Here is a 27218-nt window from a genome sequence, read left to right as displayed (position 1 = left end):
GTCAATATATTGTACAGCACAGGGTATCCCCGGGGCCACCCAAATAAGGACCCCCCTAGCGTAAGTAGAGAAAGAGGAATGAAAGATCTGGCCTCTCCATTTCCTAGACAATCGCTGTGCGCCATCATCGTCTAGATGGGTCTCCTGCAAGCAGGCAACCGAGACCCCATGATGTTTAAGAAAGGTGAGGACTCTGTGTCTTTTGGTGCAGGTGCCCAGACCACGCACATTCCACGTCAAAAACTTGAAACCCATGGCCTATGAGTACGCCCAAGCGGGCTATAGCGTATGTGCAACGCAAACCGGCCCCCCCGGCCCCCACTACGTGTAAATTCGGAGGCGTAGCCCAAAAATCGAGCCCCCCACATGTCTGAATCAGCATGTACATGATGCCAATGCAACTTCTGTCATGAAACCCACCCCACCCCCCAACATCCCCAAAACACAAAACTTTTGCAAAATCCCCTCTCCCACCCCCACCCACGAGCAATAGGATAGCAACACAGAACAACGCCACCCGCCCTTTCCCCGCCAGTGCCAGGACGTGCACAGCCACCCCATACAGCCCAATCAACCCACACTCACACACACCAAGTCAACCCCCACCCTCCCTCCCAGCTCCCCGAAAGACCCAACAAACCCCAGGAAGAAATACCCGGGCATGTCTCCTCAATTCTGCCAGCAGTGGGGGTATGACAACACTCAGAACAAGGCCTGGCCCCCACACCCCTCCCTCACTCCCCAGAACACCAGGGCGCCAGTCATTTAGCATGGTCCAACAGCCAGGAAAGCCCCAGCTACAGGCACTGGGAGCGGTAACCCAGCACAATGTCAGCAGATGTCACCCAATCAATGGACACCCGTACAAGTAGGTACTTCAAGGGCAAAGCCAATGAGCAGAAGAGGCAAGAACAAAGGAAAAGTTATTCCAACCTCGGTTCAGTGAGGGCCGTCTCCGGGATCACCGGAGCCTCAGAGTCTGTTCTCAGGGACATCTCTTGTAAGGTGTCCGGTACCAAGACATCGCCAGGAGCAGGGGCCTCGGGGGACCCCGAATCCGTTCTCACCGGCGAGGATTCCATATGGATAGCTCCATCCGCCCCCACTGTGGGTCGAGATTCAGGAGAACCCCGGGACCTTGATCGGCACCCTCTCCTACCACGACGTCTCCTCTGCGGTCTGGTCCCCCAAGTCTCACGCGGGCCACCTCGTTCACCTGGGGGCAAATCGTCTCCTCTGATCTCTAGCCATTCCCACACCTCCGCTGGCGTCTCAAAGAAGTGCGCTTGGCCTTGGGACAGTACTTTAAGTTTGGCAGGATATAAAAGCATATATTGAAGCTGCATTTCACGTAGCTTTTGTTTAACCCCCAAGTAGGACTTCCTCTGCTCCTGCACTTGTTGGGTATAGTCAGGATAAATCGACACTCTACTGTTCTCAATCATGAGGGACTCCGATTCCCTTGCAGCTTTAAGGATGCAATCACAATCCTTGTAATTAAGGATCTTCGCGATGAGGGCTCTGGGAGACTCACCCGGTCGTGGAGGGGGCACGAGGGCCCTATGCGCTCGCTCCACTACAAAGACGCTGGACAATCCAGTTGGACACAGGTGTGCACGGATCCATGTTTCCAGGAAGCGTTCAGGGTTCCCCGCCTCCAGCCGCTCCGGAACCCCGAGGACCCTGATGTTGCTCCGGCGCGCCCTCCCTTCCGCGTCCTCAGCCCGCCGTTCCAATGCACGGGTAGTAGAGGTAAGTTGGGCAAGCGATTTCTGTAGAGATGCAACCTCTCCCTGCAACTGAGTGATGTTGCCCTCCGCGTCCGACACATTATCCGCCACTTTGCGAAGGTCTGTCCGCAGCAAGTTGACATCAATAGAGACCGTCTCTATCTGACGCTCCAGGGCAGAGTGGTATCCCTGAATGGCCTTAAGGATGTCAGCCCTGGATGGCTCTGCAGCCCCTTCCCCGCCATCCTCTGCCCCCGACTGGCGCGTGATCCTCTGCGGCGAGAGGCGCGGGGTAGTATACTGTACGATCGTGTTCGGTTGGGAGGCCTTCGAGGAACGGGCAGAGCGGGCCGCCATGCCGGTGATTGCAGCGCCAAGCGGCGCGTTCCAAGGCGTTTATCCTTGACCCCAGTGGCTCGGGAGGAACCCCTCCACCAAGTTCGGAACAAGTGCTATAGAAGGCACGAAACCACAGCCGGGCTCACAGGCAACGCGGTGCAGGTAGCTCCAAAGAGAGAGCAGGCGGTCCAACAAGCAGGGCAGGACGAAGACAACTCGGTCGCGTCCCCGCACACCCTCAGCAGTACAGAGGAGTCCAGGGTCCGGCACCGCCTCGAGGGAGCGAGGATCAGGACAGGCGGCAGTGTGGTCTCAGTCACTCCCTCACAGTTACTCCCACCTCCAGGCAGCAGCCGGGAGTCAGCAAGCCTCAGGAATCGCCCCCCCCCCCCCCCCCCCAAGAGGTCCACAGTCGCAGGCCAGGCCGAGGGATAGGCGCACTCCGCCACACTACTCCACCGTCTCCCCTGGGAACAGTCAAAATGGCAGCCGTGTGGGGGAGGGGGCGAGGGACCACCGCAGTCAGAGGATCGCCAGTGTTCGTGCCCCCCGAAGGCAGTATGATAAGTGAAGCCGGAATCGAATCCGGGGGGGGCCGAGGGAAGCAGGCACTCAGTTGCTGCGGGTCCCCGTAGGAGGATCAGGCCAGATCGGGCCCCGATTCAAGCGGGACCCCTACCCCAACCGGAGTCACCGGTAAGTCGCAGGGCAGCAGTACTCACGCCCTCCGCCACCGATCGCAGGCTCTCCGGCGGTGCTCCAAGCAATCTCCGGCCGCAGGAGCGTCTGGGGCGGAGCTCCGCCTCGGGAGCGCAGCCAAAATGGACGACGCCTCCACCTCGTCGTCGCTATCACTCCGGTCCCTGAAGTGCAAAGCCGCCACTTCCCACCTCTGCAGACCACCTCCGGGGGACTCTGATCGGACGCTGGGGCCCGTCAGGGGCCCGGCCAACCCGACAGCGTCAGGCAGAGCGCCCGCAGTCCGGCGCCTCCGTACAGGCCCAGTCCACGGCGTCTCGTAATGCAGGACACCGGCGCCACCCCCGGCAGAGTCGTCGCCTCCGACCACGAAGGATTCCGGGACCACTTCTCCGGCGCAATGGCCTCAGTCGGGTCAGGGCGGATTCCGACACAGGTCACAGAACGCGGGACAGCCCGGGCAGGAGTTTACACAGGATTTCGCTGGTCTTCGGGACGGAGCTGGAGGAGCTCACGTCCTGTCGGCCATGCTGCTTGGCCACGCCACAGAAGACCATCTTTAAAACGGTCTGTATGATTTTTAAGACTCTTCGTGGTGAAAGCCCTGGTTTTATTTTGTCCAGACTTCAGCACCACATGCCTACATGGCATCTTAGATCGGCTCATTTTAATTTACTTACGGTGCCAATAAGCAAAAGGAAAAGTCTGGGAGGGGCTAGTTTTTCTGTATTGGCTCCTCTTACAGTGAACACCCTCCCCTTGTGTATTAGATCAATATCCAACTATAGGAAATGTAGGCGACTCTTAAAAATTTGGTTGTTCCGACAATCCTATGCCTAAACCAGTGATCGATGCTTTCCTCTGCTACCGTATAGAAGGTGGTGGTCCCAGCACTATTACATCAAAACAGTGTAAAGTTATATTAAAGAAAATAAATCAAATTGAAAAGCTAAATGGTGCTAGTGTTATTTAAAAACACCAAGCACATGATGCTCATTAATAAGGACACAGTTTACATCAAACATTAAAACGTAACGTTGGTGTGCCCAGCTGAGTGGGGGGATGGGAAGGTGACTTAAGTGAGGTAGTGAGGCAAGTGACAAACACTATATGAAAGATCTCACAATCAAATGGTTTGGCAAATTATTCAGTGCCACATATTCATAATATAGTTCATAACAAAATAAATGTCATTCATTTACATAGCCATGTACAATAGAATGCCACAGTGCAAAAATGCGCTGTTGGTGGTACTGGCATCAATGATGTGTCGACGTTTCGACCCCTAAAATCATGTAGGTTGGTTCTAGTCTTTACTGACGGGGTCATCCTCAGGACAGAAGTGAAGGTGAGGGCAAAGGGGCACCTAAGGGTAGAAGAAGGGGTATGTCAGGTCCACTAATTAATTTAAAGACGAGAACAAATTAATGTGAAAGTCACTGTATTTACTGTATCTGATTAGGGGAAAAGCCTGATAGGCAACATGTTTCGTCAAGGACGATGGGGCTTTGAGGGCTCCGACAAGTGTAGGCGAGAGTGATAAACACCTGCATAAATAAGGTGTCTGTCAAGGGTGGCCTTGTAAGAAACAAAGGTCACTGCATTATAGAGGCCATAAGATACTCCAACTTACTCAGAATTTAAATTATTTAAAGCAGTTTAATGCTGCTAGAAAAGCCGTGGCCAAACCATCAGTCAAGCTGTGAAATTGATCATGAATAGCTTCAAAGGACTTGATTCAATTAATCTAGAAGGAGGAAGGAGGGAACAATCAGCGTAGGGACCCAGGTTAATGCATCTGAAATCAGTGGTGCATTTAAGTACGGTGCCTGGTTAAAAACTACAGGTTACACACGGACAACGTCCAATTTAAAACTCATTCTCCAAAGTGAAACCCAATACACTAAAAAAGGAAGGAGCTTAACGAGCGATCGCTGCTGGGCTGACTCGTGCTTCACTTCAACTGCCATGTATAGTGGATCAATAGTTTGGGGAACCCAATGTACCCTTGGAGGCTTGGGCAATAATCTATATGGTAAAAGGAGCCTTCAAGGGATTTAATTCTCAATAATCTTACGTTATTCAAGGATAAATCAGGGAGTTAGTCCTACCGGAACAAACAACAAAGTGTCATTAGACATCAAGAAAGAAAATATCTTAACATAGAACACACGGGAGAACCTAGTAATTTCAAAAATATATCTTTCTTTATATATTTTGTTTACAAATGGAATACAAATCAATGAATAAAATCATTCAGCACAAAATCAAGTAAAGAAGCGGAATCAAATTGGCCTAACAGTACTTGACTAAACAACTATTCCTAATAAATCATAGGCAATGAATCTCTTAATGAGAATACATATTGCTACAGAATGAAAATTGTTCTTAGCAATAGAAGATAAGGTCGACATTTCCGTCTGTTCGGCTGTAGTCCATCAGACCATCTTCAGGACGAACACAATTATGGCTGAGAGAGACTCTTATTCGAGAACAAACTTGCCCAGTACCATATACTGGATTAGGGGTTGCTGTAGGAAAATTAATTTCCTATGTTTGGTTATTGAGCTAAAGTCTGTGTGACTACAGATGAATGGCTGCAAACTGCTGTATTTATATCTCAGATCTTAGTTGAATGGCAGCGTTACCGCATGGAGCTTTACAGTGTTTCATCCTCAACAATTAGTTACTCAACAATTAGTTACTCAAAATGATTAAGTTACTCATTTTGGTATTCACAGAAGGCACCTACTCATTGATGAGTAAGTGCCTTCTGTGAATACCAAAATGGTAGTAAGTTTAGGATTTTGTCTTAAGTTAGTTCTGTGAATCGGGCCCATACAGTGCTCATGTTAGACACTGCCTACATCACCTTGTCCCCACACTACCAGTTCTTGTTCTTGTGACAATCGGAACCGGAGCTATTACTGGTACCCCCATTAGCAATAATAGTAGTATTACTGAAATCCCTATCATTTTAACATATAACAAAACTGTATTGGCAAACGTTGCACCTCATTAATACCAATTTACACACAGATATGCCAATCAGCAACTGAGAGGCAACCAGTCAACTTTTGCAGTTTTATTTTATTTGTACTAGAATGCCTTTGTGTTTAAATATACCGATGGTAAATTTATATGGCAAATGCAGTAAATCTATAATTATGTGGAAAACATTGCTGTCACAGATTTGCATAATTCCAGTAGCATTTTGTATATTTTTGCTCACTTCTGAATTGTTGACGTGATCAATAGGACAATATGGGTGTGAGACTGAGGCGGCAATGGTTAGGTGGATGTTTGGATTTGGCGCCATTTTGTACCTGCGATGGTACCAGGTTGTGCGCAATGAGTTATGTTGGAACAAACTTAGCAGGTTCCACAGATGCAATGCCTCTGCATAAACAGTAGGTGCCCCTACCTCTTGTGACCCTTGAACAAGGTCTACAGACCGACGAAGGAAAGTTAGTCTCCTTCAGGAAGAACACTAGATGGTTAGCAGACCCACACAATGTTGCACCGCTTATTAGGAGTTCACCCACGGCACTGCTTCATGGATTTGAGGTAAACTCTCTGAATTGTGTAGGCCTGCTCATGATGGTGGGTATTTCTGGGGTTTGACCAGCTTTCTTTTGAATAAGTAGTGCTACTGGTAGGCACCAATGGCACTTCCTTTAAATCCTGTCCTGAGAGGGCACCATGCTTTACCCTGAAGCCACATGTACACTCTTCTAAAACTAGCCTGAGATCAGTGCTTTTTAAATGGGTTGGTACTGACCGTTACTGAGAACCTGCACTTCTTTAATTTGAAAGGAAGAGTACCTGCACTTCTCAGCACTGCTTCAATACATTTAATGGGAAATTCCCAGCACTTATCGGGAGCAAACAGGTATTCTAAAGTGTGAGCACCTGCACTTCTATATTTCTATTTCAAGTACTGCCTGAGATGGCACCTGGCAAAACCTCGAAGTCCATTGCATGCTCTACTGAACCCAGCCTGGGTGCCACCATATTTTCCCCCTAAACACATGCCAAATTTCAGAACCCTCATGCCAAACCATTCTACTTCCCCTGATGTCTATGCCACAGGGATCTGAACTCCAGCTCCACACATCGCTTTACCCCGAGCCCCTTGGTGCACTCGTCTCAGCATGACATGCAATCACATCCACTTTATTCTGAAATTCAGACATACTTTTCTGAGCCCCAACTGTGGTGGCACCCTACTTTTCATTGAAGTGCCTGCCAGACTTTTCTGATCTTGGCTTTGGTGGTACTGTTTTACGGTGAAGTGAATGGCAAGGTTTTCTGAGCCTAACTTGGTGTAGGACTCTGATTCACTCTGAAGCCCTATTCTGATCCTGTCCCAGCGTGCTACCATGCTTTACCCTGGTTGTTTGGGACAGAGGCAGAAGGATGCTTTGTTTTTTTTTTAAACATCTCACGTTTTTACATTGTAATTACAGTTTATAACCATATATATTGTCAAGTCTACAGATATATTCAACTGTTGTACGTTTAGCATTTAGAAAAAAAAGATAGCATAAAAGACCATATATTGTTCATGCGTTTCTGAGTATTGCTAAACATCAGTGCTCAACAGTATATCGTTCAAGGGTGGGGGTGAGTTCGATCTGGCACTATCCATGTGTCCCAGTCTAATAACTAATCATGTAAAAAAAATATTTATGAAATTAACGTATGTATTGGTCAGGTTGTTCTGGTGGCAGGTAGGTCCTGTATACATTCTGTATGCTTCAATGGTGTTCTAGGGGCCATCTAGAGGTCACCAAGTGGGGTTGCGGATTTCCGTCTTTGAGTGAGACTCGACCATGGATCGTTTTTATTTATGGCGATGAGGGGGTATGGGATGGTGCAGCGGAGCTATCTCCTTCAACTGTATATCTTTTGCTTCCCATTCCCGTACTCCCTCCGACCATAGGTCCGCTATAGGGTGGCGCCTCATCCCTCTGCTGTCCTCCTCTGTTAAAATGCTCTTTCTTCCGCCCGGGCCCAGGCAGTAACATCCTCTTTCCAGTGCAGGATGCCAGGCCCAGTGGAGGATTTCCACCTGAGAGCTATTCTCCTTCTAGCCAACACCAAGGCGAGACCCATGAATTCGTTTCCTAATGTTTTAGGTTTTGGCCTAGGGAGCAAACCCAGTATGCATGCCTCTATTGTGTAGGGGATAGTGCATGCTAGGACCGTATGTAGTGACTCAAGGACGTGGTGCCAGCATTCAGACAGGGATGGGCAGCTCCATACCATCTGTTTAAAGTCAGCGTCTGGATTTGCACTGTGCGGGCATTGTTTGTCGATGCTGCCCCATCGTATGTTAAGTCTGTGTGGTGTGAGATAGGTCATATGGAGAATGTTGAATTGGGTGTATTTGAAGCTAGCATTTCTGGAGATTGTCTTGATTAGTCGCAACGCTTTTTTCCATTCTACCTCAGTGATGGTACGCTCTATGGTTAGTTCCCATTTCTGCCGTAGCATGGGTAGTTGGCTCTCAACCATTTCTCTCAGTGCCTGGAAGAGCCATTTAATAAGATGTCTTGCCGATCAGTGTAATCATGGTATGCAAGTGCCCCTGTGTGTTTGGTTCATGTGTGCACGCTCTCCATAAAAACTGAAAAGTTTTTTGCATCGTGTGGTAATTCAAAATTTGCCAACTAGGTAGAACCGACTGGGAAATCTGATCTACCTAGCGGGCAATTTTTGAATTCCTCCAGAGGGATAAAAGCTCCCTCTAGGTAGAGGTCTCCCGCTCCCGACTGTCCCGTATTTTCCCAATCTGTCAGTTGGTTCACAGTAAAGAATGAGGTGTCATCTCCTCTCGACAATCCTACCAAGGGGAGGTCTGGTAGGTACATTGTGATTTCTGGTGTTCACACAATGCTTCAAAGCCAGTATTTCAGGGCAACTGTGGCCAGAGCGACCTGAGGTTGGATTCTCCTAATGGGCAGTAGCAACCGGGCTAGCAATTTCCCTTTCAGGTCAGTGTAGGGTGTGAAGTCAAATGACTCCAACCCAATCCACTCCAGCCACTGAGCCAACCACTGCAATTGTGCAGCCAGGTAGTATGACTCGAAATCCGGGGCTCCCAATCCCCGTTTTCTGGCAGACTCTGGGCGATAGCTAATGGTACTCTTTTGTGGCCTCCGTCCCAAATCAAGTCTCTCAGTAGGGTGTTTGATTCTTTAAACCAGGTCTTCAGGATGGCCACTGGCAAGTTTGCGAAGAAATAAAGTAGGTGTGGTAACATAACCATTTTGGAGAGTGCTACTCTCGACATGGTGGGGAGTTTAAGGGAGTGCCAGAATGCCACTGCTGACTTGAGTGGGCGAAGGGCTGGGTTCAGGTTACCCTCTAGGAGGTCATTTTGTTCATGGAATATTTGAATACCTAGGTATCTGAAAGACCGGGGGGACCACTTGCTGCCCATCGGGAGCGTCAGGGGGCAGGAGGCTGTAGGATCCAGGGGGTAGATATGTGTCTTGTGACGGTTTACCTTCAGACCGTTGAATGTGGGACAGTTATTTACGATATCTTTTGCATCTCTTATTCCCCCATCGCCGCTCCGCAGATACAGGAGGATGTCATCTGCGTAGAATGAAATCATGTGTTCCCTTCCGTCCAGTGTCAGGCAAGACGACCGCACTCTGCTCTGAACTGCACAGCTAATGGCTCCATAGCCAGCATGAATAAGAGGGATGACAAAAGGCATCCCTGCCTGGTTCCTCTATGTATCTCATAGGAGTTTGAGATTGTACTGCCCATCTTAACTCTAGCTGATGGGAGAGTATAGAGTAGCTCGACCCAATTGATCCATCCCTCCCCCAACCCTATGGCATGCATTACCTTCTGCAGAAAGTCCCATTGCAGGGAGTCGAAAGCTTTTTCGAGATACACTGCCATAACCACTGCGTTTGGGTAGTTCGGGAGGGCTCGGTAAAACATTATGTGATATAGCCGTCTAAAGCTGCCCAATGTAGATCTGGTTGTGATGAACTTATTCTGGTCTGTGTGGACTAGTATGCGCATGTGCGGGAGCAACCTGCTGGCTAATATTTTCCTTAATATTTTGAAGTCCATGTTTAACATGGATAGTGGCCTGAATTCTGTGACCTTAGGGGTGTCTGCTTTAGTCTTAGGGATGGGCACTACTACGGCATCTCTAGTTGTTGTTGGCAAGTAGTCAAGGTCCAATGAGTCAGCTTATAGCTTCTCGAGGTGGTGCGCAAGCTGATCGCTGTATGTCGCATAGAATTTGGCTGGGAAGCCATCTGGGCCTGGGGTCTTCCCTTTTGTCATGTCCTTAATCGCTACTCTGATTTCTTGTAGACTTATAACGTCTCCCAAGTCTTTCTGCGCGTCAGTGGTCTGTAATGGGATTTTGTCCAGATAGTCCTGGATTTGATTATCCGGTATGACCGATGTGCGCTTATCTAGGGACTAATAATAGTGTAGGAAGCAAGCATTAATTGTTTTAGGGGAATAGGTCATAGTGCCGTCCCTGTCCCGCAACTTAGTGATGGGTGGACCCTCTGGTTACTGGCTGAATCAGCCACCCCAGCAGTCTAACTGACTTCCTGCCTTCAGTATGTTGTTTCTTCTGATATTCCTTACAGTCTAAGGTTCGCAGCCTGTCCAGTGTCTTGTTGTAGGTGCTCTTGGCTTGGGATAGTTGTGTGAGCATCCGCCTGAGGGCCCAGCATGAGCTCAAGCACGTGGATCCTCGCATCCTGTGTCTGGAGTTCGTTCACAATCTCCCTTCTAGCTTCCACCGAATTCCTCATACAATGTCCCCTGATAACCACCTTAAAGGAGTCCCATTCCACTAGTGAGGAGCTGGCCGTTCCCTGGTTGGTGGAGAAGTAGTCAGTTATGAAGGTTTGCAGAGATCTTTGGAAACATGTGTCTTCCAACATGGCAGCGTCTAAGCGCCAAGTTGGAATAGCTGTCACTTCGGGCGTGATGCAGAGCATCATGAGTAAGGGGCTATAATTGGACAGTGTGCATACCAAGTATTCCGAGTCCAACATTTGTGTGCTAATATGGGATGAACAGTGGAACATATATAGTCTGGTATGTAAATGATATATTGGGGAATAGCATGAGTAATCTCCAACTTGTTCATGGTGCAGTTTCCATACATCTACTAAATCCCAGTGTTTCATCCAAGTGTGAAAAGCTTTCGTGTTGGAGGTGGCCAGTGTACCATGTAGTGGTGGTGTGGATTGGTCTATGGTGGTGTCTGCCATGCAATTATATTCATCCCCCCACCTCGCCTCCCCCCCATCCCCCACACCACATCTTGTGTGGCTATTCCTGCGAGCGGGTTGGAAAGTTTACAGAGAAACTGCTGTTGCTCTTGGTTAGGGGCGTGAATGCTGCCCAGTCATCTCCTTGTCAAGCAACCTCCCCTTAATCAACAGGTATATATCAATTAAGGTTTGTACCGCCTCAAAGGGGGGGTTCCAGGGTGTATCCACACCAGCACTCCCTGTAAGAAGGCAGAGTACGATGTGGCATATAGTTGGCCTCTCCATCGTCGTCAGAGGTGCTGTCCTTCTTCTCTGGTCAAGTGGCTGTCTTGGAGCATGACTACTTGTGCCCCCCTGCGCCTAATGTAGTTGAGTATGTTATGGCGTTTCGCTGATGAGCCCATGCCTCTAACGTTCCAAGTAAGGAACTTTATCCCTCTAGGGCCTACATTTGTACCTGCCATGTGCTCCTAGTGTCATGAACTGCCTGCCATGACCGGCTGTGACTATGTCTTATCACCTGAACGCTCTTGTAAACTTTAGAAAACCCAACACCCCAACCCGAGGGCAGCAGCGCATCTGCTAACGGCCCAAACTTACAAACCAAACAGTATATAAATTCAGAACGTCGCCTCCAAACCACTAGGCGAAGCCTTCTGGTGTGGGTGGATGCAGAGTTCAGGTGGGGCAGGAGCACATCGTCCCTGCTCTCCCACATGGTTGTTCTCTCAAGCGGCAGTATTCAGTCTTTAGTTCGTGCCTATAGTCTGTGGCGTTCCTATCATGGTCCCTCTTCTGTTAAGTGGATTCTTGGGGGGTGTAGGATATATGCCAGTTCAGGGGGTGTCCCAGAGGTCTGCCTCAACTAGACTATGGTCATCTGCTAGTCGTAGCGTAAGCTTCGGCAGGACGGAGTCGGTTTCAAAGGAGTCCCCAGATTCAGCCGTTGCGTCAACAGATACGGCTGATGTCTCTGAAGTTTTATTCTGGTGCATAGGCGAGATGATTTGTGCCACTGCTTGCTGCGGAGCCGGTCTGTCTTGGTAGGTTTGCGAAGCTGTGGGTTTTCATGTTTGAGCTGCCTTTCGGCTGCGCTTCGGTCTTCTTCTGCGTGGCCCAGTCTCTATTCGCTGCGGTCTCTGAGGTAGTGGCGCACCTTTCTTATATCCCTCCATCCAGGTTAAAACTTCCTCCGGGGTGTTCCAGAAGTGTGAGGTACCATCAAGCATGATGTTCAGCTTGACCGGGGGTATTAGAGAGTATTGTATTCCCTCTTCCCTAAGAGCTTTTTTAGCTTTGAGAAAGGATGCCTGCTAGGCCTGCTCCCTAGCCGTAAAGCCCGGGAATATTGACACCTTGCTGTTTTCGATCACTTACGGGTCATGTGTATGGAAGTACCATAGCAGCGTGTCCCGGTCTTTAAAATGGAGAAGTTTGGCAGTTACAGCTCGAATAGGGCCACACGGAGGAGGTGGGCAACCCGCACTCTATGTACCCTATCCATGGTTAAGAACTGAGAGAAGAGTTCTGGGGCCACAACGGAGCACAGCCATTTTTCCAGAAATTCCACCATGTTGGACCCTTTTGCCCGCTCCGGTATCCCTATAGGTCTTGAGTTATTTCTGCAATTGCAGCCTTCTGCGTTTTCCGCTCGCCATTCAAGGATTGACACTCTAGTGAATGTTCAAGCATAGCAGCGTGTGTTCTTTGTTCTGGATGCAACTCGGTTAATGCGGTTTCCGTTTCCCCGACTCTATCTACCAGCTTCCGATGTTCGGCTTGAAATGTCCCATACCTTCCGAACCGCCCCAATGTCTTGCTGCAGAGTGTTCTTGGTACCCACGATTGCCGCCAGTAACCTGTCCAGGTGCAAGTGTAGGGAGTCATCCTCGCCGGGGGTCTCACTGCCTCTTTTCTCTTGTGTCATGGGCGAGGGTGCCCTAGTAGCAGGCTCGGTCCCCCCCAACTTCGGCTTAGGCATCCTGTCCTCTGGTAAGCCCTTTGTGGTGGATACTATGACTAGGGTCACAGTGAAAGGATCTCCCCTAGGCCAGAGCGAGGCACCAGTGCCTCCTGGCTCCGTGGCTGGGCTGCTTCTGGTTGCGCTTTTCTCCACTCCCAATGCATTGCACTCACGAGTGCAGCCCTTGGTGTTGCTGGCTTGTCCTTGTTTGAGGGGAGATCACCGCTCCTCCTCATTTCTAGGCTTCCCCATAGTTTCGGTTGAAGTTTGCTGCGTGACCTTCTAGAGCCTAGGCAGGCCTCTCTGTCCTGGGCGCCGTCTCCGACACTCCACAGGCCTCTGTTGGATCTTGTGTCTCGGTCTCAGCAGGCACACCAACGTATCATTGGGAAAGTGCCTCGCTGCGGGACTGTAGCCACCTCTGCCGTGCGTTACAACGGGGCACCCAGAGACCAGGCCGCAGTTGTCGCCGATCAGCTAGGTGGTTTCACTGCGCCATGCACTTCGGGATTACGCCTCCCTCACCTTCTGCATCCTCGTAGTCTTGGATATTGGTGGCGATCAGTGCTCAGTTGGGTTCCCCCAACTACTAGGCCCTGCAGGGTGGTCGCCTCAGTTGCTCAGGGCCACCGTACGTCGTCGCTGGGACAGAATATTTTACAGGCCTGGACAGAGCTCCCTGCTCACAAGTCCCCCATGCTTGGTGTCTTGGCCACGCCCCCCAGGCATAAGAAGGATGCCTAATCTTGAAGTTAATGGGACACTTTTCATACCTCGACCACTGATGGTTCTCAGCATCACCTTGAACCCACTAGCAGTCTTCTCAGCCTTGCCTGGAGTTGACTCACTACTTTACCCTCAAGCTCTGGGCACACATTTCTGAGCTCAGCATGAGGTGGCACCTTGCTTTACCCTGAAGCTCTTGGCATGCTTTTCTGAGATCAGCTTGGGTTGACCCCAACTTATTCAAAAGCCCTTGCACAAGTTTATGGGCCTTTTGTGGGTTAGAACACTGCTGTGCCCTGAAGTCCTTGGCACATTACTCTGATCCCGCTCTCCGGAGTTACCCTGCTTTACCCACAAGTCACTGACACTATTTCGAGCAGGCCTGGGTGGGGAGGGGGTATACTGCTTTACCATGAAGCCACGCGCACTCTGGTTTGATTACAGCCTTGTGTGTCACTCTTTACCCTGAAACCCCTGGCATACTTTCATGATCCCAACCTGGGGTGGCACCCTGGTTTATCCTGAAGCACTTAGCATGCTCTTTTGAGATGAGGTTAGATAACTCGGTTTCACCCTCAAGCTACTGACTCACTAATTTGAATCATCTGTTTGGTACCCTGCTTTACCTTGATACAGTGGTGAGCCCACCTAGCTCTCCCATTCACTTTACGGCTACTGTGACATCAAGAAAAGGGCAGCCCTTAGACTTTTCCTGTTCTCTATTGGTCATATTCTCACTTCCTGGGAAAACTGATAGTGCCAATATTGGCAAACACTCCCCCTCCCCCTCCCCCATACAGCAGTCTCCTAGAGTAATAACCAGACAAGACACCTTTTTTGTAGAGAAAATGCTGCAGGTTTATTAGCATTACAAATATGCCAACATTGATGGGTTATCTTATGGGCGATCCCAAGGCAGGCAGCCCCTCGCCGCCTGCCACCTGATGAGCCAAATTACACCGTGGCCTTCCCCAACCGTGTGTGCCATATTTTGGGGGAGGGAAAAACCCCTTCCACCGGTGGGCCACCAGCCCACCCCTTTGCTCACGCCCCATAAGGGGACGGAGCCTGTCTGGCAACCCCCGGTTGCTCAGGTCCACAACCGCCTATAGGACTAACTGGGTGCCGTCGCTCCTACAGGGTCCCACACGAAGACCTCCCTATGGATATTTGGCCTTTGCACCCTTGTTGTGCTTCTGCAGATGGTACCCATATGTACCTTACAGCCTCTGGATCGCCCTGTAACTCTGCCACAGCTCTGGATGTGACCACCATCACCCCAGAGCCCCCCACCAAAATAGCCTTCGTTACATTCACCCTGCTGTCTCTAAGGTCCCCCCAGATCAAGTAAGAACAGGTCCATGCCCACTCTGGGCAGGTGTACCCCCTACACCTGCCCATAATGTGTGCTACTCTCTCACCTTCTGCTTGCAAATATAACTGCTGTGATTCCAGGCTGATATCCCTTCCTCGTGCAAGTCATGCACATAAAAAGTTCTGCCAGGGTGAACCCTGTCACGGACCAGTATGTGGGGACAAGAGGGCACTATAATTTCAGCTACCTAGCTTCGCTTGAATAATGGCCCTGCCACCATTTCTTCAACCGTGTAGCCATTAGTGCTCTAAACGCCTTGTTGCCCCCAGTCTGGGACAGCAGCCCCCCTGCTAGAAGTCCGCTTCCTCCCCCACGTATCTATGCTTGTCCGGGCAGGGAATGTAGTTTAATTGAAGCATCCTGTAACATGGTGAACTCTTAAATGGAGACAATCTGTATTGAGGGAAGGTTCATAATGTGGCCACTATTGCAGTCACTGCACCCCCTGTGGGGTGACCCATACACATCCCATCCTGCTTACTTGCTGTAGTCCTATCCCAGGAAACTCTACCTGCTGACCAACAGTGACCCTTGGTGCTGAAACAACCATGCCCTGGTTCGCTTTGTATCCCCCGGAAATGCTAGCCCTCCACTGGAAGTGTGTGAAATGGGTATGCCTGTATCTTGGAGCTACTGGAGGATGTATGTAATTTGCATTACTTGTGATATACCATGCCCTTACATACACATGCATTAGATTTGCTTGCTGAATTCAGCAAGGAGCATGCCCAAGTAACTGCCCCTTGTTTTGAGACCTGAGAAGGAGAGGACATGCGACATACCCCACTATGGTTGACCTACGCGCAGCCAAGCTGTGCACACAGCCCCACAGATTCCAAACGTCACGTGCTTGATTTGTATACCTGTATGCCAGGGCTGGCGACCGGCGTCCACTTTCGTTCGCACAACCACGTTTCCCCTGCCGTGCTGACAAAATTACTGCACCGGTTACTAGATACTGTATTTTAGCAGAGTGGACAATTGTAGCACTCTTACCATTTTCTGGGGTGAAATTCTCCATGGATGTTTTAACTCAAGGAGGCTGTACGCATAAAGCCTGGTGCAACTGTTAAAAGTGTGGATCACTGGCAGGGGAGAAAATGCAAGTCCCTCCCAGTGAGCATTCCATGGAAGTTCCTCTTTCCCTGGCCATCCATAACCGTAGTCCTCCAAGGACTCTCCAAAAGTCATGTCCATGGTCAAAGGGGAACTCTGGCAGCATCACAAGTTGCTGGATTCCTTTACTGGTTTCTGTTGATAAGCTCTGCACCAGCTTTGCTGTGACCCTCTATCTAACACTATGAATGCCTATGCCTAAGAGGTGCCTAGTGTTAAACTGAATGCCAAATCTGGAACGTGTGTCTCACTAGGCTTTATATTCGCTGGGGTGAAATGATTGAGTCCCTCACCCTGCAGTATACCAAACCAATTGTATATTACTCATACTGATTTATAGATAAATGAATGAAATAGTCATCCTTGTACCTTCCCATGTAAATCCAACTCAGGTGCAGTAGACCAAGGTTGCATTTACCCCTTTACCTACCGATGGATTGTAGGGGCTTTCCTTTGTGTTTCTCTCCCCTACATACCTTGTACAGACATCCCCCTGAGTGAGAAGCTCTGGAATTTTGACAGCCCCACAAGTGAACCAACCATCTATTCTCCAGAATTTTTTGTTGTCTGGACACTAGAACATTCTAAGCTGGGGTTACGCAGGGACCGCATGGGTTATTCAGGATATTGGCCTTGTTCTCAGTATCCTTATTTGTGCCCCAACAGTGAAATAACTGCAGCCCCCTAGCCTGTATTCGAGAAATATAATCTACACAACATACACCCACAATGCCCCGGGCAGTTGCCAGAGTGGAGACCTCCCTAAGCCAGCACTTCAACCTGTCTGTGAACCTTTACTGTCTGTGAACCTTAGCTGACAGTCATTATACGGGTTGTGAGGTTCCCAGCCCAGAAGAGGCTGCCTGCCACTGTTCAAGGTCGCTGAGACCCTATTAAGGCTTCTCTTACTTACATTACAGTAGGGCCGGTGAGCATACATGGCCTTCCCCTGGTTCTGCTAAAGAGATATGTATGCATATCTGAAAAAACTGCTAATTGTTTTGCGGAAAGTCCCTGTCTCTTTGCTACGATATTTTCAGTTGTGCAGGCGTGGCCCTTCTCAACAGTGATGCTATCTTTCCTATCAGCTGGTGATATGTGATATAGCAAGTAACATGCCTACAGCAGGTCATGACTTGGCTTTCACAATGGTCACTAGTTGCATAATGTAAATTAGCAGTACTCGCGATACAAGTCTGGACTGGGGCTTTGTCCTTGTGATGAGCCCACTGCAATTTGCGCCACACCTTGCCACTGCCAGCGCCTGACCTTCCCTAACTCTTGACCATCACACTGCACAAGTGTGACAAATAAGACAGGACGAGCCCCCCAAGCTTAAGAATTGTTAGGCTGGCAGGTATTAGTTGTTTTGAACATGTGTTGGATTAAAAGCAACTCATTTTCTGCTCATTAAAATGAGCTGCTGTGCTAAGTGCCGGTGCCCGTTAGCATGTCAATGTGCATGAATTCAATTTCCGTAGTTCACACGCCTAAACCTACGCCCCAAACCATTGTTGGGTCATCTAACACGGTCCAGGATGCGACGACTTTCCCTTCACATTGCGATGTCACTACGCTGCCCCCGGGTGGACCGGAGTTCCCTCCCCCCGGTTGCCTGCACCCTGCGTACCATTTGAAACCCCGCATAATCTTTTGGTAATGCCTGCACGCCTCCCCAGTGTGCGCCCTGCCATACCTGCTCCCTGTAATGCCTTCCTTGTGTGGTGCGCGAATCTTGCTACAGTGTGTCCTGTATTGAAAGACACGTTGAACTCATTCCAGGCATTCCTGTCTCCTGGGACGGTTTCTCTGTCCGGAGTGCACCGGGTGCCCCTTAACCATGTACCTGATCAATGGCCTAGTGCTGGCTTGGTGTCTGGGTGTCGTCTATCCAGTCACCATAAGTGCTGGAAGGGAGAACCAATTAGCACAGACGCCAACCAGAACTGATGATGGCCATCCCCTGGCCTCCTTACTAATGTTGCACCCACGCTGCCCCCAGAAGCGCGATGTTCAAGGCTCCAGGCCTAGCAGGATGCATTTCCTAGAGCGGCGCACAGTATGCTGAGCTGCAGCGGCCGCATCCTGCCCCAAATGAAACTCGACTGTCCGAGCGGAGGCACCGAAGGCAATGCCCCCGCCGTCAACTAATGTCCCTGAGGTGCTGGTGTGGAAGGAGAAAGCCCCCTACTCCGGAAACTTCCCTCGCTAGCTGTGAGCTGAGCCTGCATCCTCACTGTGTACCCGCTGAGAAGGAAGAGGGCGCATCGCACGCTGCCCCCCACCCCATGGCTGCGCGGGCAAAACACGGCCAGACTGCTCCCCCACCCCCTAGCGAAAGATCGGAACCGTTGGCGGGAGATAGAAACAAGCGTTTGCAATGCAATAGGTCTCGCATTAGGAAAGTGTGAGCTATTGGTGTTGTAAATGACAAAAAAAATTAATGTGTTGGCTTTGAAAATACATAAATTAATAGCATTGTTATTCACAAAGCCAATAGCTTACACTTTCCTTATGCGAGTCCTATTGGCTATGGCAATGCTTATTGGTAACAAGCAAGGACAGTGCTGTTGTGGTGCTGAGTGATGTGGTGGTGCCCCTGAGTGGGATGTATGACGTTACAACGCATACTTTTACAACGCCTACCTTTACAACGCGGTTTTTACATCGCATACCATTACAACGCATAGTGCTTTTAGGCGCTGGATAGTGATTTATTTAATTTACTATTCCAACTCCAGTCCCCGTGGATAGTAGCTTTGAAGTCTGATGCGAGGGCGGGGGAGCGGCAGCCTTTGAAGTCTGATTGGGTGGGGAGCGGCAGCCTTTGAAGTCTGCTGCGAGGCACAGACAAATGGTGGTGTGTGACGTGGCTGGCGCTGTGCACGCACATAGATCATATGAACTGTCTAATCCGCCGTTTTGGTAGACTGTTCTTTTCCCTTTACTATAATCTCGCCTTAGCAATGCGTAAGCGCATTGGCTCTCAGGCGAGACCTAAAAATCGGGGAAGGGGGCAGGGGCCCGCACGCGGCCCACCAGTCATGTAACTCCTCCTCCCCCATTTTCTCCAAAATACGTGGCCTTGTTGACCCGGCCCTGGCCTGCACCACAGTACCCCGGAGCTTTCTAGGACGGTGCTGGACCATCACGGTCCGTACAAAACTGCCCTGAGGAGCTGCGAAACTGATCACACAACTCCTGCTCCCGTTTAACCCATGCCTGGAGACCCATCGTCTACCTAAGGCCTTTGCACCCTCCCCCCCCACCCCCTTTCAGGGGGCCCTGCCTGTGGGGCCCAGCCCACATGGTTTATAGGGAAGGTTGGACTTAGGGTTTTGGGGGGGGGACGCAGATATCCTAAAATGCGAGAGAAACCACCCCTCCCGGAACACAAGTGCCTGGGACTGGGTCCAGGGCAAGGACCAGATGGTGGGACCCCCATGGGCGGGGAGTGGATTACTAACATCGCTTCCAAAACCGGCCCGGCGAGGCACTTCTTACCCCGCACTCCCACTGTGACTACCCCCACTCGAGAGATCGATAAAGATAAGGTGGGAGGGGAGAACTGCATGCGGGCCGCCAGACCTGTCGCCCCATCCCCCTTCCAAATTTACGGGGCCTAGTTGACTCTGGCTTGGGCCTGCACCGCAGTACCCAAAGCCAAGATCGTGCCCATAGCAGAGGGCACGAAGGGCCATCACTGGAGCGGTGGGGCATGCAGCCCCACTCCTCTTCAGCCACAGCCAGCCGGCCACGAAAGAGTGCCGAGGACACCCGGGCCTGTCGCCCCACCCATCCTCCCATAGGGCGGTGGTTCCCAAACTGTGCGCCGCGGCACCCCGGTGCGCCATTAGGGGTCGCCAGGGGTGCCGCGGCACGATGTGGGAAAAATTGCCTGCGCTGAGGAAGCTTCTAATCGTATTGTAATGTGATAATGGGCGCAATTAACAAGTGATGCATCTTTTGACGCCCTGTCAGCAGTCAGCTTGAAGGCAGCAAGACAGTGAAACTTATTTAAATGACACCAGCTGCGGCGCAACACAGGGGGGAGTTTCAAACGGCACCGGTGTAATCTAAAACCATGGTTTGGCCCCAGAGCGCACGGCCGCCATACGTGCTTCCGATGTGCTTTCACGTATCTTCCATTTATGCACAGCAGACTGTCAAGCGTTATTGGCACCCGTGTTCTGCTGCGCAGTGCTTCTGAGGACCCTTCACATTTTACACAGGTTGGTTTCAGACTGACTAAAAAACTCCTTGCTTACTGCAAAAAAGGATAACATTATAAACTCGTGACTGGCCAAGCCCATGTAATTATGCTGGCTGCTGTTCCTGCACTTTATTTGTGTCCACGCCAGAAATTACGAGACAGAATTTAAAGTGGGCAAACTCGCTGCAGCGTTGGAAATAGGCTACATAGCAGCCTGGATTAGTTTCCCGGCCCCAGTCTGACCGTCAGCCAAGGTCAGGCACGAAGCATGTCATCATTATTAGTATAATAATAATAACCCTTTTCCTTCTCGGCCTCAGTGAAAGAAGTTCCCCCTTCTTCCCTCCGTATATTTCAGGCGTTTGCCACTAAAGTAATGGTATGGTCGGAATTGCCAGAAATAAACACACATTCCCTTTCTAAGCACCAGCCCCTTCTCCCAGCTGGCTTGTGTAACCCTCATTCCTTTCCCGAAGGGAAGACTTGTTCTGCCTCTGACGACCCCCAATCCATATCGGGGTAAAGTTGCGTTTTCCAAATGATTTGGCTCGTATTGGACGGCCCCTCTATCCCTGGCATGATAGGGATCAAGATTGCTGCATCATGGAAGGACATTAGCACTTATTTACAGGAAAAAAGAATATATGTGGATTGTTGGCCTGGCTGTTGAAATGTGAGAAGACCTGCACCACTCATTTATCTGGAACTGGTACTTCCACTGCTCTGAAGCTGTTTCTTAAAGCTGAATTTGTATTTCACCTAGAGAAAATACACTGTTATGAAACTACTTGACGTGCTTACATTTTCTCCACTTTGTCCGATTCCAAAAAGTTACCCTTGAACTTGGGATAATGATTTTGGAGCTTAGTCTGAGTGGTCTGGCGTGGTTATTTCTATTTTATTTTTGGGTTAATTACCGCTGCACAATTATCATTTTTACTGATTGTTGAGATACCTTCATCAGCTTCATCTCAATTAACCTCAGGGCGAAAACTGGAAGTATTCCCGATGTCTGGCTTACATCCTCCCACCGGTAAAAAAAAAAAAGTGACATGATGGGGAGCCACGGCCAACTGCCAACTAGGTCAAGGGAGCCATAGGTTGAATAAGTTTGGTAACCACTGCCATAGGGGATGCATGGCCAGCGCAAAATGCGAGGCCCCTCGAAACTCGCCCTGGCCTGCCGAGATATTCACCAAGTATTGGCTGCAGCTGCGGGGCCCACAAATGGCTGCGCCTGCGCCCCTTACTGCTTTCCGCCACACAAACATCGCTATCAGTGCCTGACTCTCCCTCTGTCCATGGCTTAAAGCGAGCGGTGGTGAAAGATAAGATAAGGCTCTGCCGATAAAGGCAGAAACACAAGTGCAAGACCACGGCCTCGACCTCTGTCCACGCGCACTCTGGTTTGATTACAGCCTCGTGTGTCACTCTTTTTACCCTGAAACCCCTGGCACACTTTCATGATTCCAACCTGAGGTGGCACCCTGGTTTATCCTGAAGCCCTTGGCATGCTCTTTTGAGATGAGCTTGGATGACTCTGTTTCACCCTCAAGCTACCGACTTACTAATTTGAAGCGTCTTTTGGGTACCCTCCTTTACCTTGAAGCCATTGATACAGTGGTGAGCCCACCTAGCTCTCCCATTCTCTTTACGACTACTGTGACATCAAGAAAAGGGCAGCCCTTAGACTTTTCCTGTTCTCCAATGGTCATATTCTCACTTCCTATGAAAACTGCTGTATTCTAAAACATGTTTTAAGGCCATATTTACAGCGGCTGTTTTGTCATGTGAGGCACGCACATAAAAATTGCGTATGCTTTTTTTCTTTGCAGATTGAAAAAAGCTGTTGCGAGTATGCCTTTATGGCAGAGTTGAGCCAATATTTGAATGTGACGGATGCACTCACGTAGGGCGGAGATAGTGGGGGTGGGTGGTGGCCGAAGAGAGATATTTTAAAATGTGTCCAGGCTGCAAAGCTGGAGCCTGTCAAACACTCCTCGTTTGTCCCCACAGGTCAACGGCGTTATGTTCCTGTTTTGCGCTAAGAGGAAGCTCGTCGTCTTGCTGGCGCTGTTGACTGCACATCTTTTTCTCATCAGCTTCTCTATTCACCGTGGGCTCTTCAAGGTACGTTTACTTTCTTGTTGCATGCAGAATGCCAATAGCTCCAAACGCTGACCAAAATTAATAATAATGATATTTGGCTTTGTTTATAACGGTAGAGCAGTCCAGGTGCTTTTATTTATTTATGTTGGAGGCCAGAGAAGTTTAAGTCTTTTATGCTTTTGAGGGGAGGAGCTGCTCATGAATGTCGAATCACCAACTGGGTAGGAAAAGTAACATCCCAAGCCTTTTGACCTCATGACATCACAGGAAATGGCATCATATGACATGGCATAGCTTTACCCACAAGTGTCATCTCAGGAAGTGATGCCACATGGCATTTTGCGGAAGTGAGTTCGCAGAAAGTGTAATCCTTTCTAGGGAGAAAATGTGGCCTGACTGCTTGACTACCGACTTTGGAGCTGGGAAACCAAGGTTCGAGCCTCGGGGTCGTGTCCACATCCTGTGATTCTTGGCTAATCACTTGTATCTCCCCGAGCCCACTTAATAAATGAACGTGTCCTTGTGTAAATTAACTGGTGCTCATGTAAAGCACTCCAATACCTTTGGGTCGAGTTTGTGCTATATAAAGCTGCCAAAAAATATAATGTAAGTTAAAACCTGGCAAGAAGTACACGTTTAATACAAATCTGCAACAGTTCCCAAAGTCGCAAAATGTCCTTTTATGTTTTCACTAGGGTGGCTTCAACTTATGCCAGGCATAGCCATTGCTTACCATGGCACAGCTTTCATAAGCCAAAGGAGGTCATAAAAAATACGGATTAAAATGAACATGCACAACTATTGTTGTTGCTCTCCCGATTAGAAAAACATTATACTGTGTGACAACGCACCGAACTTTGACCACAATGATCTCCCAGTACAGTCACATTTTGGTCCTGACCTCAACTGAGATCAACAAATACAGAATTAAATTTTTTTTTACATACTCATAAAAATGCTAGCTAAAAGACTTTTGCTTTTTAGACTCACTTACAGGATGGTACAGTAGCAATATTCAACCACCTACTCAAACAGCATTAGATAGGATTAGATAAGGTAAAATCTTCGGATTGTGCTTATGATTTAAAACAGCTTCAGAAAGCTTTTTAAGAACTTAAACCGATTATGGCAAACATATTCATTAACCGGAGAGTTACACAATGTAATTAAATCTTGTGCAGAGAATGCGTTATACTTTAATTGAATTGGGGTTATAAAACGTTGTCGGGCCATAACTATGCTCACATTAGGATATATAAGTAAAACGTGGAGCAAATCTTGTTGGCCACCTTTGCAAAATTCACATAAGCCTTTAGGGTTATTAGTACCATCCAGACTAGCTAAAAAAAGTGGCTAAAGGGAATATACCCAAGCGTAAGAGTAGAATACAACGCCTTATGCCGTGCTTTAATTGAAAATGCAAATAAGGAGCAGAAGTTTTGAATTTTTTTGCCCTGCAAACCGTTTATAATGCTTCAATTGACAACAGTGATCTTTATCAGCTTCAAAACTGATTCTAGGGGCCAAAATGACCTCCCAAAATATGACGTTCTAGGAAATGACCACTTAAATTAAAGAAAACGTATAACACGTACATGATCACAAAATAGCATCTAAAACAAATAAATGTCAATTTTAGTCATTAGATACCACAGTGCTGCCATGATACAGTAGGAGTCCACCTATGATGTGAGGCACACTTTTTATCTATCCTGGTGTAACTGTAAAACACATACATACTACAGAACAGATAAGCCCCAGGCACAAGCATTATTTGTCCAGCCCAGCCCTCAAATGCCTAAATGAAGGCTGAGACTCCCAGGTCATGATGTCCAGGCATTATCATTGTATGCTCCTATATAATGCTCAGAAGCAGGCTTATGTCACTCGAATGGTCGAGGCTAATCAAACCTGGTCAGTGAAACGCCATAGGTCCAGGAGCAGGTTTAAAGTCCCCGGTACAGGTGCATATGCCCACAACGCTGAGCCTGACCACAACGGGATCAACAGGAGCTGAAATTGTATCTTACAAGTTACACAAATAGTATACAACTGAGCATTTATTTACTGGAATTAAAATTAACGCCAGGGAAGGGATTTTCCTTCAGGAAGCTTTTTCCTCTATGAAGGCGGGACATGTTTCCGGACTTCGTTTATGTGAAGCTTTACATACTGTCTCCCACCCACAAGGCTGCAGGGTGTCCAGCTCATGGTGGGACATGCTTTGACTACTGGAAACGACCATATAAAGTACAATTGGGAAGGTGCAGGGTGCCAAGGTAGGGGCACTGGACCGCTATGGAAAATGCAGATGGAGGAGCTGTTGGCCAATCAGAGTGTGCCAGAGAGCAAGAGGGGAGCGCACGGAGTAGGGTGTGAGGTGACTTGTGGAGCTTGGTTTACGATAAATGCCAAAGAATATGCCAAGGGTGGGTGCACAAAGGTGGTCCGTGTACCAGCTGCCTCTAGCAGAAGTGGACACTTATCATGATCTAATGTTTTGGTGGATTGGTTGTTATGTTGTCAGTATTTATGCTTTTCGTAACAATGAAATTATATGGATTTATTTTATGGAATTGAAGAGGTTTATACGTTTTATTAGATTGTTTCAATATTGTTTGGTTTTGATGGTTTTTAAGCGTGTTTTTATGGCACGTTTGCTGAATAAAGAATCTCGACTGAGAAGTGGACACTGTTTCCTGCTGCTCTTTTTATTAATTCTACACTTTGCAGTAGAGGTTGTGTAAAATAATGAATTTTAAGAAAATAGGAAAAAAGCATTAGTAAAATGTTAGCAAAACGATGGCTTCGAATTGTTTTTCAATGGTCTTGAAATTTTTCAAGTACAACTCCTCTCCAACGTTTTCCTACCCTAGGAAATGATAACATATTACACCTGCCACGAGGAGTAGTAAATTGCAGGATAGAAAAGGGATTGGAACACCCCCAAATTGGTAGGTTTGTGGGCAAGAGGTTTCTAAATAAGGAAAGTGCATTCGAACTTTTTCAACAGATTTTAATGAGAAAATATAGATTCACAAAGGTTTTGCAGGAGTGTACCTTTGTGCTGTGACTGTCACAAGTTTCCAGGCACTGTTCCAGAAACCTTTGGAAATTCTTGAAAGTCGTAGCTCAGCACTAATAGGAGGGCATTTATTTGCAGTTTCAGGTTTACAACTGTCTTTAAATGTTGGGCCCATTGCAGGCATTTTTTTACAACTTTTATGCCTTTACAACCCATCAACCCATGCCTTTACCACGCATTTAAGGTAAGTTCAGGGGTGTGCGCACACCGCTTCCGTTAAAGCCCCTGAAGAGAAGCATATGGAGCTTCGAAACGCGTCGGGCAGATCCCGTACGGAGCTGCGTCTACGAGTGGATCCCCGTCCTCACCTATACATAAACCAAGCTGCTGTTCGCGTGCTACTCAAAGGTGGACACCTTCGAGCATGGATATATATATATATATATATATATATATATATATATATATATATATATATATATATATATATATATATATATATAAACAGTCCTTGTTCCGTCAATGGTCGGCGGAACCCAATAGGTCTGGACCTCCAATAGCCCCTCACAATGCAGCGAATATCCAACCAAGAAGCAGTCACACCTCAAGTGAGTTGCAGGATGACGATTTATTAAATTAAAGATGACGTGTTTCACTCCACTAGGGAGCTTGTTCACATAGCGCGCTCAGAGCACCTTAGGAATATATATAGTAAAAATAAAAGTGGGACAATACAAAAAAAAGGTGTGCACGCCCTCTCTGCATTTCATGATAGAAATGGTGAACAAACTAACTTAAATGCAAGTGCAGAAAATGAAAAAAGACAGACTGGTTTATACAAGATCAATTTGCAGTTCATGAATAAATGATGTGATCAAATAGATATATGGTTATTCAAACATAGGATTTTGAATTCATTAATGGATAATACAATCAGAGATATGTGGTCTTTCAAGAGTAATTTTCTCATTTGTGAAAAAACAAAAGATTACTTTCAAAGAAATAACGACATAGTGCCATAAAAATAGAAAGAATCAAAAGTATTCACAATAATTCAATGAGAAACACAAAAATCTATGTTGCGATATAATGTCTAAGTCCAAAATTCATATATATATATATATACACGTGGTAAAGGCATACGTTGTAAAAGCATATTTCATATATATATACGTGGTAAAGGCATACGTTGTAAAAGCATATGCACTCTAAAAAAAAATGCTGGATAGAAAATGCAATGTAAAGGCATGCAAAGTATTTCCCTGCGTTTTTCCGTCATACAACCAAGGACGGGAGGTGGGGTCGACTGTGCCTGTAGCTGGGAAGGAGATAGGACCTGGAGTCTCTTCATATCAGATGTATTCTATTACAGGCCCAAACTGCCACATTTACAGTGAAGTAACAAAGAACGAATCCTATTGGACGCCTGATATTTACATGCTGCCCAGCTACAACAATTTTATGACTATTCATCTTCAGAGCAGGATGAGGTTTGGGGTCAGGAAATCCTTAGTAGGCTCCTTGCCAAGTTAAAACCTCTGCAGTTCCCACTAAAAAGACAATAGTTCCAAGTTGTAAACTGTGCACTGCAGCAAGATCAGCATTCAGCAAATGCAGGGTTTAAACCTAACTGTGGATCAATACAAAAAATAC

At 48.1% G+C, this 27218-nt stretch overlaps 1 protein-coding gene across 7 annotated transcripts in view; it reads left to right on the top strand.

Moving 5' to 3' along the window:
• The window catches only part of LOC144823836 (NXPE family member 1-like), a 518225-nt gene that overhangs the window by 343254 nt on the left and 147753 nt on the right, over window positions 1-27218 (top strand). For all 7 annotated transcript variants that reach the window (XM_078682709.1, XM_078682716.1, XM_078682723.1 and 4 more), the window contains one exon: window positions 22448-22561. In XM_078682709.1, the coding sequence (XP_078538835.1) occupies window positions 22448-22561 (114 nt within the window). The remainder of the gene's footprint in view (window positions 1-22447; window positions 22562-27218) is intronic.

Source organism: Lissotriton helveticus, chromosome 1_1 (assembly GCF_964261635.1).
Source record: "Lissotriton helveticus chromosome 1_1, aLisHel1.1, whole genome shotgun sequence".
Taxonomy (NCBI): Eukaryota; Metazoa; Chordata; class Amphibia; order Caudata; family Salamandridae; genus Lissotriton; species Lissotriton helveticus.
Note: the sequence above shows the minus strand (reverse complement) of the source record. Positions and strands in the feature narration are given on the sequence as shown.